The 13,863-nt window shown below is 53.2% G+C and overlaps 1 protein-coding gene and 1 long non-coding RNA gene across 3 annotated transcripts in view; one reads left to right on the top strand and one right to left on the bottom strand.

Annotated features, from left to right (window-relative positions):
* Window positions 1-11,119, top strand: part of runx3 (RUNX family transcription factor 3) — a 76,791-nt gene extending 65,672 nt beyond the window's left edge. The window contains exons 6-7 of the mRNA XM_064302203.1: window positions 4,720-4,791; window positions 10,429-11,119. Of these exons, the coding sequence (XP_064158273.1) occupies window positions 4,720-4,791; window positions 10,429-10,931 (575 nt within the window). The 3' untranslated portion in view covers window positions 10,932-11,119. The remainder of the gene's footprint in view (window positions 1-4,719; window positions 4,792-10,428) is intronic.
* A 584-nt stretch (window positions 11,120-11,703) lies between these two features.
* Window positions 11,704-12,159, bottom strand: LOC135236054 (uncharacterized). 2 transcript variants are annotated; one of them, XR_010324499.1, is made up of 3 exons: window positions 12,061-12,159; window positions 11,813-12,000; window positions 11,704-11,782 (listed from the first exon to the last, which is right to left on the bottom strand). It is a non-coding gene; the product is annotated as an uncharacterized LOC135236054 (long non-coding RNA). The 2 variants fall into 2 exon arrangements; XR_010324502.1 differs by having other exon boundaries at window positions 11,741-11,812; window positions 11,847-12,000.
* Window positions 12,160-13,863: the final 1,704 nt, after the last annotated feature.

The raw sequence follows: 13,863 nt of genomic DNA, 5'->3' as shown, positions 1-13,863 counted from the left end.
TCCCTCAGGCTGTGACAGGCATAAATATATTTAGCTGTGAGTGAGGCTGCTGTTCTCGTTCTCTCTCTCTCTCTCTCTCTCTAGTGTCCTAAAGGGGATCTCAGGGGGTTGTTCTTCCCTTTCTGTCAGCGACCACAGTGTTTACCCCAACATAAACACGTAGACCCCCCCAACCTCTCCGGAACCCTCGTTAGGAAGTTGCTAAGCAATTTATGACACACAGTCACTCTAGAAACTACCACAGCAACTAGAAGAGGTAGATTATTTTAAAACGCACTTCCTGAGATGCTGGGTGTTCGGTGCTCGGATGTGAGGTGCAACCAAACATGCTTTTTTATTTGAATTTTATCCCGTTAACAGATCATAAATTTCAGTCGAGGATATCGAAATTTTTGTTTGTTTTTGTTTAAGGACCAATCAGGGACAGTGTTATAGTGGCTCTCTGTTTAAGGACCAATCAGGGACAGTGTTATAGTGGCTCTCTGTTTAAGGACCAATCGGGGACAGTGTTATAGTGGCTCTCTGTTTAAGGACCAATCAGGGACAGTGTTATAGTGGCTCTTTGTACGAGGACCAACCGGACAGTGTAATAATGGCTTTGCTCGTAAGGACTGATGTTTCATCTCTCAGCTCAGAGAAAGGAAGGAAGACCAAACTTGTTACAGGTATAAAGTTTCAAATTCAGTGTGTGAGACCAAGCTTTACATTACAGTACATTAATAGCCATGTCCATTGAGTGATTGAGTATTTTTTTTGACAGAGGGGTGCGGGATGGGGGTGTTTTCAGAACACAGCAGAATTTTTTCCCTCACTTTTTTCTCCCGTGTTTGTTTTGAGTCGTGTTCTGACCGAGAGCTCTAAAGAAATATCACATATCCCAAATAGCTGAGCTGTAGCACGTTAGCACTCTCTCTCTCTCCCTCTCTCCCTCTCTCCTCCTCTTCTCTCTCCCTCTGTCCCCCTCTCCCTCTCTCCCTCTCTCTATCTCTCTCCATCTCTCTCTCTCTCTCCCTCTCTCTCCCTCTCCCTCTGTCCCCCTCTCCCTCTCTCTCTCTCTCTCAGTCTCGCCTCTGTCCCTCTTCTCCCTCTCTCTCTCTCTCGCTCTTCACCTCTCTCTCTCTCCTCCTTGTCCTCCTTTCCTTTCTGACCCTCTGTCCACTCTCTCCCTCTCTCTGTACCCTGTTCCCTCTCCCTCTCTCTCCTCTCTCTCTCCTCTCTCCCTCTGTCCCCTCTCCCTCTCTCATCTCTCTCCCCTCTCTCTCTCTCTCTCCCTCTCTCCTCTCTCTCTCTCTCTCTCCCTCTCTCACCTCCCTCCCTCACTCTCTCTCTCTCTCCCTCTCACTCTCTCCCTCTCACTCTCCCTCTCTCTCCCTCTCTCTCTCTCTCTCTCTCTCTCTCTCCCTCTCTCTCTCTCCTTCTCTCTCTCTCTCTCCCCATCCCTCGCTCCCTCCCTCGCTCGCTCGCTGCACCGCGGGCTCTTGCCGGAAACAGGAAGCGGCGGCGGAGCACAAGGCCCGGCATTCACGGCGTCTGGGTGCCACGCCTCGTTGCGCCCCGGGGCCCGGCGCGCGGCTGCCTTGCATTTTCTCTCCCGGAGAAAGCGCTTCCTTCCCCGGCCTCCCTCTGGAAAGAATCATCACAACAGGGACTGGGGGGGGGGGGGGGGGGAAAGAAGAAGGCGGCGGCCATTTTGGCTCAAACCCCCATCCCCGATGGCTTCGCTCTCTCGCTCGGGCGGTACAACTATTTGGTACTACTGGTACTACTCCAGGTTACCCCTCCCCCTAACCAACACCGCCACCACCAAAAAAGACCCCACCCCCCCCGCCCCCCACACACTCCTGGAGCCCTGGAGCTCTTATTAACGGGGATAATCTGTGGAGCGGTGTGTATTGACGTTGTCGGCCGGCCAATCAAAATATTTGAAGGAAGTGTTTATTTTCCTGAGCGGATCGCCCCGGCCGCTGCTGCTGAATAAAGCCCTTTATGCGTAAGAATTTGCCATTGTGGAGAGAGCTGCGGGCCAGGCCAAGTACCTGAACTGCTGACCCAGGGGCCTTCGGATGGGGGGGGGGCGGGGGGGGAGGGGGGGAGGGCGGGGGCATGGGGGTGCAGACTGACGCCGTCCCCCTCCATCTCTGGAGTCCCACCTTCCTCAAGGACAGTTTCGTATTTTGTTGACCCCCCCTTGCCCCCCGCACTAAAAAAAAGGCCGTTGACTGTACCTGGGGTTCCTGACCGCGCCTAATCGAACCTTTGTTTGTCACGATGCTTCGTTCGTTAGGTCCGTATCATACTTATTGATTACTAACGGGCCTCTGTGCCTTGTTTGGTGATGCAGCGTTTTTTTGTGTTCGCCGATGAGCAACACTGGTGTTCTCCGCTGCTGTTCGTCGCTCTGGAGGAGAGCGTCTGGCCGAGCGATCGTCGTGTGATGTAAACGGACGCCCTCTCCTACTATTCCACAACGCGACACAGCAAAGCACGACGAAGAGGTGCGAAACATCGCTTAAAAAAACGTCCCAGGAAGGATTAGCGTGAGCTTCGTGGAGTCTTGCTAGCGTCAAAGCGGCCGTTAGATTCTGGGATTTGTGCCTTCGAGCTGATGCAGCTGTTTAAGAAACCGAACGCGAGCCAACGTGGTGAGGTGAAGAAGCACAGACCCGTGCAGGCGAACACGAGGAGCCTTCGCTCTGGGACGCGGCTAGTCCACTTCCTGTTGGATACGCCGGTGGAGATTTTAGTTGTCGTTTGGCATTGTTCTGATGTCGATCGTTTTGAGTCAGGTTTTTTGGAGTTGCTTTTTTTTTTTTAGGTGTTTGTGAGTGAGTATATGCGTTGTGTGTCTGAGGAACAACTTTTTTTTGTCGAGATGTATAACATGATGCACCTCAGTCACGCTAAATTCGACCTTCCTCCATTTAGGCATTTATAGCAGACTCTCTTGCTGACTTACAGTTTTCTTTTTTTTTTTGCATGCAGTTCATTTATACAGCTGGATATTTGCTGAAGCGGTTCAGGTTAAGTATCTTTGCTCCAGGCTACAGAAGCAGTGCCTCACCTGGGAATCAAACCCGCAAGTCCTCAGTTATAACCCCACTTTCCAAGCCAATATAGCGCACTGCCACCCTCTGGGGTCACATTTCATTTTGGGCCGGGGCAGGGAGTGTAATTACATTCACAATCACAACATGAATACAATGTGTACATTCATATTTGAACGTATGTTATGCTCCGCAGTTAAGGCAGCCTTGGATTATAAATTTGAGCCGTTCCATTTGATTTCACTGCTACCTCTGGGATATTGACGCTGATCAGTCATTTTAGAAATATTATTATTTCAGAAATATTTTTAGAAATACTATCCGTGTCTGGAGTTGCACGCGCACTACACTGCATGTGTGCGCGTGCATACGAGTGTGTGTGTGTGTGTGTGTGTGGCAGAGAGTGTGTATGTGCACGTGTGACCATACAGTGTATGTGTGTGTGTGTGCAGATGTCACGACCAGAGGATTTAGGCGAGGTGTCACACACTATCTGCGGGTTCCCTTGCGAAAACTAAACCCTGTCAGACAGAGAGCAAACAGCCGGTATTTGCATGTCAAATTGTCAGGTACCTGTAGTGTGGCCGGGGGAAGCCAGAACGGGACCCACGCGCTCCTCGTCTTGTTTCTGTGACTGATGGGTTTCGGGGGGGGGGGGGGAGGGGGCGTGTTTTCCTTTCCAATCTCGCGGCCCGACGAGACTTTTCTCCTCCGCCTCCTAAGCGCTAAGCAAGCAATGTCCCCCCATTCCACCGCGGGACGTCCCGTGTGCATTTCGTCAGCCGGGACTGACAGTCTGCAGACAAACCCCCCAATTCCCACACACACACACACATGCATACACACTCACACACACGCACACACTCACACACACGCACAGATGCATACACACACACATGCATACACACTCACACACACACACACACACACACATGCATGCACACTGCAACACACACACACACCAACACACACACACACATGCATACACACTCACACACACACACAGATGCCGATATGATTCACTTGTATCTCTTTGTCTGGACTTCACATAAATACGGTATCTCTCTCTTATTGGACAGAGGTGCATGATGTCATAATTGAATTAGAGAACCAATAGCTGATCCTTTAAGGACAGCTCAGTCACGCATTTCGTTCCACACCGAAACACCTACTACCGCGTCTGTCGATGAAATACGTCACTTACAGCGGCGAATACGGACTTTAGACGATTTAAATGAAAGGAAGAGGGAAAAGCAGAACGGTCCCAGCGACAATAACCAGGCCGGTTGTCACGGCGACAGAACCTCAACCTCAGCGTCCCGTCTTTTTTTTTTTTTTTCGTCGCCGTGCGTCTCGGGTCCTCGTTGTCGGAACGACGCAGGCCTTCTGACGGGGCTGCTCTGGCGGGCGGGGCGTGTGCGGACGCATTCGGTGTGTCGCAACCGCGCACGGCGGGGTTTTTGGGTTTTTTTGGGTTTTTTTTTTTTTTGTTTTCGGCTGGGGCCTCGGGAATCGCACCTCTGAAGCGCCGCCGGTCGTCTCCTGGCAGCGGCGGACGGGGGGGGGGGGCAGGATGGGGGGGGGCGGGGTTTGTGTGTGTGCGCGCCCACGCCCGCCCGCGTTCACTCTCCCGCTGGCTAACGGCTTGTTTTCCTCCCTCTGTGTTCCTTCGCAGCTCTGTGGCCTGAGCAGATCGAGAGCTCCAGTCTGAAGACGTGCAAGGTGGAGGACGAGCTGAGGTGGTCAGGTAAGAGATAAGAGAGCTGTCCATCACTTCCATTCCCCGCTTCCCTTTCCTTCTTTCTTTTCCCTCTCTCTCTCTCTGTCTCTCATTCCCGTGCTCTCTCTTTCCCCTCTCACTCTCTCCCTTTCATATTTCCCGCTACCTCTTTCCCTCTCTCTCTTTCCTCCTGACTTCCTCCCTCTCTTTCTCTTTCCTTTTCTCTCTCCCCCTTTCCCTCCCTCTCTGTCTCTTTCTCCCTCCCTCTCTCCCTCTCTCTCTCTCAGAAGCAGGAAGTCGGCTCACTGGGTATGTTGCCATGGTTCCTGCTCTCCTTAAGTGACCCAAAATGTGTGTGCTGTTGACTCAATGAGAGACCCAATCAGAGACCTGCAAGGGAGGGCGTGGCTCTCTACTGGAGTTTGGCACAGTTACTACTCCATCTTGACAGGCATGCAGAACACACACACACACACACACAGACACGCCACAAAGTCTTGGCTGTGATTGGGATCATGACCATGGGGAGAAATTTCCACATTGGTGGGCTGGAAAAATGTGTGTAGAGAGAGAGAGAGAGAGAGAGGGAGGGAGAGAGAGAGAGCTAGAAAGAGAGGGGGAAAGGAGGAAGGGATGGGTTAGAGGTAAGAGAGAAAGAATGAGAGCGAGAGACAGAGAGACAGAGAGAGGGAGGGACAGGGGGAAGAGAGAGAGGGATGGGGGAAGAAAGAGACAGAGAGAGAGAGGGGTAGAGAAGGAGGCGGAGGAGAGGTAGATCTCCTTTGGCACGCGCACAGGGCTGCATTTTTCTGCGCTGGATTTGCCTCAGGTGCTGCTTCCACGGTACTTTCCTGTCCCACGCAGAGGCAGAACCACACCCCTGACTCCACCCTCTCCTCCAACTTCCCCTCTCCTCCTCCCTGACTGCACCCCATCCTCCTCCATCTTCCCCTGTCCTCCTCCCTGACTCCACCCTCTCCTCCATCTTCCCCTGTCCTCCTCCCTGACTCCACCCTCTCCTCCATCTTCCCCTCTCCTCCTCCCTGACTCCACCCTCTCCTCCATCTTCCCCTCTCCTCCTCCCTGACTCCACCCTCTTCTCCATCTTCCCCTCTCCTCCTCCCTGACTCCACCCTCTCCTCCTCCATCTTCCTCTCCTCCTCCCTGACTCCACCCTCTCCTCCTCCATCTTTCCCTGACCCTCTCCTCCATCTTCCAACATCCTTCTCTCCGTCTTTTTACCTTCACCAAACACTGCATTCTCTCCATCTTTTTACCTTCACCAAACTCTGCGGTCTCTCCATTTTTTTTACCAGCACAGAAGTGCACCCACTTCTTTGTTTTGTTTTTTTTTTATTTATTCTTAAACATTTCTGAGGCTCTTTTCCTTGCTGGACTCATCCCTCTTCAAGCACAACAGGCATTTGAAAACGAGATTGTTCCCGATAGTCACAAGCCGATTAAATGTCGTTTCCGAACGTTTTTTTTTTTCTTTCTTCCCCCTCCCCCCCCGTTGCTCAATGTAAATTCGGAGGCTTGAGAAAGAGCAGGCTGTCGCGTGCCTGTGTTGACCGCATCTGGTCGACCGCGTCTGGTCGGACGCTCGCTCTTTCGAAAAACAAAAAAGCGTGCGGTTTCCGAGGCGACGGACAGGAGGGAAATCTTTTCCAAAAACCAACAGTCTTGGGTGTGCGGGGGAACGGGGGGGGGGCAGCTTTAAGACCTGTCGGCCGCATTTGCATGGGGCGGATTTCCATAGGTGTGATCAGTGACAGTTTGCATCGAACATAAGTAAACATTTTGCAGGTGAGTGCCTGAGATTTGAATGCGGGGCTGAGCCGGTAGGCCTGGCCTTATGTTAACCAGCAAAATCAGTTTCTGTCGTAACCAAATCGGGCTCCCAAAAAAAAACACGCTCCCGGCCTTGTCGGAGTTTACACGCTTGAGTGCGGATTAGTGGACTCCACGGCAAGGCGAGGACCGTGGGGGGGGGGGTAGGGGGGGTAAGGGGGGGGGGGTGAGATTAAAAGGCCCGATCGCTTGCGGAATGCGGCGGTGTCGAATGAAGACGGTATTTCCCTCCCCCCCCCGCCGGGACTCCGAAGCTTCGCCCTCGCTCCCCGCCCCGCCCCGCCCCGCCCCGCGCCCGGCGGCTCGCTCCGCACGTTTCAGCCGCAGTTAGCGAGGAGCCGTGCGACCGTGACGACCGACTCCGGCCGAATCCCTGCCAAACAGCCTCACGCCTTCCCCACGCCCCCCCCCACCCCCACCCCACCTGCGCCCCAACCTCGAGGTCCCCCTGTCTCTATTGCAGGCTTAGCGCTAAAGCCTGCATTTAGTGAGGGGTAGCTGGGGGTGTGGTTGGTTGTTGGGAGGGGGGGGGGGGGGTGTTCCTCCCCAAAATTTCAGGAGTGCTGCCTCAGCCCCGTGTATCAACACGGGCCAAAAGTCTCTCAGCTTTTCCTCAGGTGAAATCAGATACCAGCCCTTATGCTCTGGGCTGGAAGGTTCTGGAAAAAGAAACAGATCCTGCCGACGCCCCCTCACCGCCCCCCCCCCGACCCCCCCACCCTACTCACACCCCCACCCCAGCCCAATACCCCTCTCCTCCTGCCCACTCCTCCTGCTAGCAGAAAAGAGAATTTCAACAGAAGACGAAGTGTTCTGAGAAAAGGGGAAGGGGTTGGGGGGGGGGGGGGTGGTTCTGTGGAAATTGCATGGGACTGTTTTTCAGAATTGCTAAAAGAAGGCGGTTGGGGGTTGGGGGTTGGGGGTTGGGGGTTGGGGGGGTTGGGGGGTGGGGTTGGTTCCTCCAGAGGCAGCGGGGAAGACGGCGTTTCGGACGAGACGGTGGCACGCGAAGCTGGCTCTCTCTCTCTCTCTCTCTCTCGCCCCGAGGGGCCGTGCGTGGGAAGGCTCCATTTTCACAAGAGACGGGGCCTTCTCCTCCCCCGAAATGCGCCTTTTACACCCCGCTCATGTGAGCGCTGCGCCCCGTCAGAGCTGCCGCTAAACATCACCCCCCCCCCCCCAGGGCGGGACAGGGCCAGGCAGGGCGGGGGGGGGCGGGAGGAACAGCCTGTCCTGAGAGAAAAATTTTATTAAAAACGCCCGGAGACACAGGTGCGGACCGACCGTCTCTTCGCCCGCCGTTGGTCGAATCGCCGGCGTTCGGATCGCCCACCACCACACCCCCCCCCTGCCCCCCGCCCCCCCCACCACCCTCGCAAGGAGCCGATCGGAACAGATGCGCGTTCCACCAGATCGGCCGAGATTTACGGTCCTAACGATTCCCCCCCCAAAAAACAGGCGTCGGCAGAAAGCTCATTGTTACCTCTGCTTGGCTCCGGGCCTACTGCTCTGCTCCATTCCAATCCAGAACACGCAGTTCTCTACCCGGTGTACCCAACTTTTATTTAACACACTAGAACAAATAACACGGTTATTAAATGGGAAACCATTTTCTTTTTTCTAAAACAAACAACTGACTTCCAGAACCTAAAATTACAATCCCGTGACTTCTGAAACAGCTACTCTCATTAACATAAATATCTTGTAAAACGTTCAGTGTTTTAGAAAAAAATGTACAAGACGTGCGATACGCAACAAATATATTGCTCTCAAACAAATACCGCTTTCGTATATTTAAAGCAAAACGTAATCTTAAAATGGAAACATTTTGCTAATAATTCTGTAAGACATTTGAAGTGTTTTGTAAATGGTGTGCAGCAGTTCACACATACTGCAGATAGGTGGCAGCACAGAGCAGCTGTTTGAGTGCCTGTGGAATCCCGAGCTATTTCGAGGCTGAGGAGTGGAATTTATTAGCGAGGCAGAGTTGGGGGCAATTTAGACAATTAAAGCTGTCAGTTAACTCTGTAACAGAATGAGAGTGGGTGGGTGTCGGGGGGGGGGGCGGTGCAGGGGGGGTAGGGGGGGAGGGAGGAGGGGGTGACACACGGGGAAGGCCGTCGGTCAGCCAGTCACGCTTAACGTGTTTTGGCGAGAGGGTATACGAGTGCCCGTCAGACCTGACCAGGGAGGCCGACCCGCGCTGACAGGCCCTCTTTGGACGACAATTAGAGAAACGTCAGGGCCCCCGCCAAGGGCCGGCTGTCTCCCGCCATTCGGACAAATTGCCCCGCAGCGGGGGTAATTGCTCCTGACTAGCGGCTGTCGTGGCCTTTGCTGAGTGTCTCAGCTCTGTTTGCTCGCGCCACGGAGGGCTGCCTGTTTTTTTCTCTTTTTTTCTTTACTCGACTAACGCACTCCCACGCGCAGTATGTGTCTTTTCTCTCTCTCTTTCTCTCTCTCTCCCCCTCGCTCTATCCCTCTGTCCCCCTCCGCCACCCCCACCCCCCTGGCCTTGCATGTCTGCTGGATGGCTGTAATCCCACTTCCTGTTGGAGTTCTTTCTTCGCTCAGATTTATGGCCGCCGTTACGCAACGGCGCGGGAGAGAGCTGTCGCTGTTTACACACGACCTGCTCCCCGCAAACAATGCCTCCATTGATTCTCTCGGGAAAGGAAGATCCTCGTAACTTTTCATCATTTTTTTTGTTTTTGCTTTTTTTTTGGGGGGGGGGGGGGGTAGGGGGGGGTTGGAATGGTGCCCTCCCCCCCCCCTCTCAGATGGGGCGTATGGAGATGCATTACCTCCCGCCTATGCAAGCTTCCTGTTTACCTAGGTTTAGTCCGAACTAAATTCGCACCTTTTTCTTTTTTTAGCGATTCACCCTTCTTATTGCACCGTCCTGTGCAGCAGGACCCGAGGGAGGGTGGGGGGGTGACGGGGGGGGGGGGGGGGCAGGGTTGGGTGTGCGCGGGGGAGGTGTTAGGGTGTTCACTTCCTGTCTGAGAACGGAACCCTGGCGTACAGCCCTGTCCTCACCCCAGCTCAGGGAGCGAATAAATATCACTTTCAGAACAACAAACCCCTTCTGCGAGATTAGGCCCTGTCATGACATGTGAAGGCCAGAGATTGGGCCGTGTCATGACACGTGGAGGTCAGATATTAGGCCCTGTCTTGACACATGGAGGTCAGATATTAGACCCGGTCATGACGTGCATAGACTGTGGTTTATACACTGTCATGACATGGATTTCAGTGGTTAGACCCTGTCGTGACGTGCACTGACTGTGGTTTGTACACTGTCATGACATATGGATTTCAGAGGTTAGACCCTGTCGTGACGTGCACAGACTGTGGTTTATACACTGTCATGACGTATGGAGTTCAGAGATTATGACCCTGTCCTGACACACACAGATTGGAGTCAGAGGTCACTGGTTATACCACATCATCACGGCAGGATGTCAGAGGTTGTGTCCTGTCATGATGCACATGATGAAATTAAATTAAATGTAAAAGTAAAAATGTAAAATGTAAAAAAAAGGAGGCTGAGAGATGGTGCAAACTGCGAGGTGTGTGTGTGTGTGTGTGTGAGTGAGTGTAAATGTGTGTGTGTGTGTGTGTGTGTGTGTGTGCATATGTGTGTATGGGTGTGTGAATGTGTGTGTGCATACGGGTGAGTGTGTGTGTAAATAATGGTAGATGGTGTCTGGCACTGTTATTAATCTGTGTGTGTGTGTGAATAATGGTAGATGGTGTCTGGCATTGTGATTAATGTGTGTGTGTGTGTGTGTTTCTGTTTCCCCTCCTCAGGCCCCTCAGACCTGTTCCAGCAGCGCACCTCCTTCCCGTCGCTGTCCCCCCTGACGGACCCCCGCTTCTCGGACCCCCGCATGCACTACCCGGGGGCCTTCAGCTACTCCGCCAGCCCCTCCGGCACGGGCATCGGGGGCATCAGCATGACGGGCATGTCCGCCTCCTCCCGCTACCACACCTACCTGCCGCCGCCGTACCCGGGCAACCAGAACCAGGGCGGCCACTTCCAGACCAACTCCTCGCCCTACCACCTGTACTACGGGGCGGGCTCCGGGTCCTACCCCTTCTCCATGGTGGCGGCCGGAGGGGAGCGCTCCCCCACCCGCATGCTGTCCTCCTGTCCCGGGGCGGGCTCGGCCGGGAGCGGGAACAACCTGATGAACCCCAGCCTGGGCAGCCAGAGCGACGGGGTCGGGGAGGCCGACGGCAGCCACAGCAACTCCCCCACCACCATGACCGCGTCCGGGAGGATGGACGAGTCCGTGTGGAGACCGTACTGAGTGTGCGGACGACCGGGGGGGGGCAGAGGGGGGGTGCGGGCGACCGAGCACCCGCTTCTTTGTTAGTTCAATCTCCTGCCTCTCCCCTCCTCTCCTCTCCTCTCCTCTCCTTCATTACAATAAGGAAGGAAGAATAAAATAGAGAAAGAAAGATAAAGTTTTGGAGAAAAAAAAAAGTAACAAGTGCATGTTTGACCAGATTTTGTCCCACCCCCACCCCCCCCACCACCCACCTGCCCCTCGCAAATCAAACCCCCCACTTCTCAGCAGCTTTAACGACCAAAGACAACCCCCCTGAAATCATGGGTCCAGTAAAACAAAGATTTTTTAAAAATGGTACAGTACTTAAATACAACCAAAGTAAATAAATGTTTTTTTTTTTAATCATAAAAATAACAGTGGACTGTTTCCAGGGCTACGGTGACCCTGGCGTTCGGGTCACCGGGAGGTGTAGCAGGTGACCTCTGACATCGCCACAGCAACCACGGACTGTAAATAGATGCAGTGGTGTAGAATGAAAAGGCCTGCCCTCCTGTCTTTCTGATGTAAAACTGGATGGCGGACGGAAGGACGCGCTTTTTTTCTGAGGAGAATGAACAGTCCGGAAGCTCACCCCCTCGTGCGTGCGTGGGGGGGTCCGGCACCAGGGGCGCAGGTTCACACGCTCGCCCTGACGGCGAAAACGAAACGCCAGCTCTCTCTACAAGGACCGCCATCAGACAGCAGTTTTGCAAACGAACAACCCCCCCCCACCCCTTTCCCCCCCTTCTCTCTCATCTGTACCTGATCCGCTCTGGCGGCCTGAACTCACCTGTACCTGATCCGTTCTGGCGGCCTGAACTCACCTGTACCTGATTCAAGGGGCCAGAACTCACCTGTACCTGATCCGTTCTGGCGGCCTGAACTCACCTGTACCTGATCCGAGAGGCCTGAACTCAGCTGTACCTGATTCGAGGGGCCTGAACTCACCTGTACCTGATCCGAGAGGCCAGAACTCACCTGTACCTGATCCGTTCTGGCGGCCTGAACTCACCTGTACCTGATCTGAGGAGCCAGAACTCACCTGTACCTGACCCTGGGGGCCAGAACTCACCTGTACCTGATCCGATGGGCCAGAACTCACCTGTACCTGATCCATTTGAGCGGCCCGGTCTGTTTGTGCAGCCACATCGCAGACAGGACAGCGGAATCCAAGCCATATATCGCACACTTCAAAGTTGACGCTTTGATTTGAATGGCGAGCGTCCATAGGTCCAGTGACCTTGTAGGGTGTCCTCTCTCGCAGTACGCAGCCGTCGCAGGACTGTCATTCACGCGCGTACTGCGGTCGCCGCATTCTGCGAGCGGCACCTGCCACTTCCTGTTCGCACGTTCTCGCAGAGCGCCGTAAAAACCTGAGACTTTTGAACCAAAGAGGCGGGCTGGCCGGTGTCTCGTGTGAGCGGGCTTCCGCGGGTCTGGCTTCTGATGCGTCGGGCGAGACGCAGAAATTCTCGAGGGTCGTGTCAAGCGGCTAGTCCGGTTGAAAATCAGGTACTTTTTTAAACAGAAAAATACGAAAGAAAAAATCAAGAAAGAGGGGAAAAAAGAAAAAAAAAAAAAAGAAAAATCAGAGGTAGGGTTTTTTTTTTCAATAATGCATGAGCAATTAATGAATTTCAAATATTGTCAATATTTGTCTTCCAGGTCTATTTTTTTATCATTAATTATTAGGATTTCTGTTTTCGTTGTTTTCTTGTTTTGTTTTGTTTTTTTTTTATTTGGTGTGTGGCTTCCAGCAACCAGCTTGTTTAGTATTTGTTTTTTAACTGGATGAATATGGTTTATGTGTGTGTTTGTATTTATTTGAGCCAATTAAGAGGAATTTTACACTCAGCGTGTTGCTGGGTCGAAGCCATTTAGCATTTCTCTCCTCTTTCTCTTTTATTTTGTGTGTTTGTTTGTTTATTTGTTTGTAATATGAGATTGGACCTTGAGCTACTGTAATATATTAATTCTAAATTATGCAAAGAAATGAACAAACAGAAAGCCAGACGATTATTCCTCGTTTTCCACTTTGTAGCTTCTATGCACTAAGCTGTTTATTTAAGATTTTGGAATCGGGCCGTCGTGAACCGCAGAGCGCCTCCGCGGGTCGTTTCCGGGACGCCCCGACGAAAACCAAGAGGGGGCGACGCACGCGGGTGAGCCCGGTCACTGCGAGCCCCTGCCTGCGAGGTCCCGGGAGGGGGTGACTTTCCCCAAATTACACACCTGATTGCTTCACTCTCCTTTTGACCCAAAGAGGCTGTGACAAGGAGTTTGACTCTCTCTCTCTCTCTCTCTCTCTCTCGCTCTCTCTTTCACTCTCTCTCCTCTCTCTCTCTCTCTCTCTCTCTCTCTCTCTCCTCCTCTCTCTCTCTCTCTCCCCCCTTTTCTCTTCTCTCCCTCTCTCTCTCTCTCTTTCTCTCCTCCCTCTCGTCTCTCTCTCTCTCTCTTTCCTTTCTTCTTGCCGTTATCTCTCTCGCCCGCCGTCGTCTCTGCGCGTTCCGAGACGGACCTTGTGACGAGGGGGCGGGGCTACAGCGGGCGGCGATGCACAAGTTTTAAAAAAAGCACATTTCCGGGCCCCCCCCCCCCCCCCCTTGTGAAAAGCTGAAGAGGTGAAATAGCCTTACTTTGGTCAGCGCAGGAGCAGCATGGAGCTCATTAGGCACTGTGTGGATTTAACCCTTTGAAGAGTGGGGGGTTTTTTTTTGGAAGGTTTTTCTTTTGAAGTCGGTGGTGATTGTGACATCAGCGCTGGAATGTCCCTTTCAGAGCATTCTAATCTCGCATTGTGACATCACGCCTTAAAGGGCTAGACCCGCGCTCTTACGTCACATGCCCAGAGGATGTGGGCCATTAAGAGGGATGATGAGAGGGGGAGGGGGCGGAAAGGCAGGGGCGGTGA

The sequence above is a fragment of the Anguilla rostrata genome, chromosome 1 (assembly GCF_018555375.3).
Source record: "Anguilla rostrata isolate EN2019 chromosome 1, ASM1855537v3, whole genome shotgun sequence".
Classification (NCBI taxonomy): domain Eukaryota; kingdom Metazoa; phylum Chordata; class Actinopteri; order Anguilliformes; family Anguillidae; genus Anguilla; species Anguilla rostrata.
This window is presented reverse-complemented; position numbering and strand designations above follow the sequence as displayed.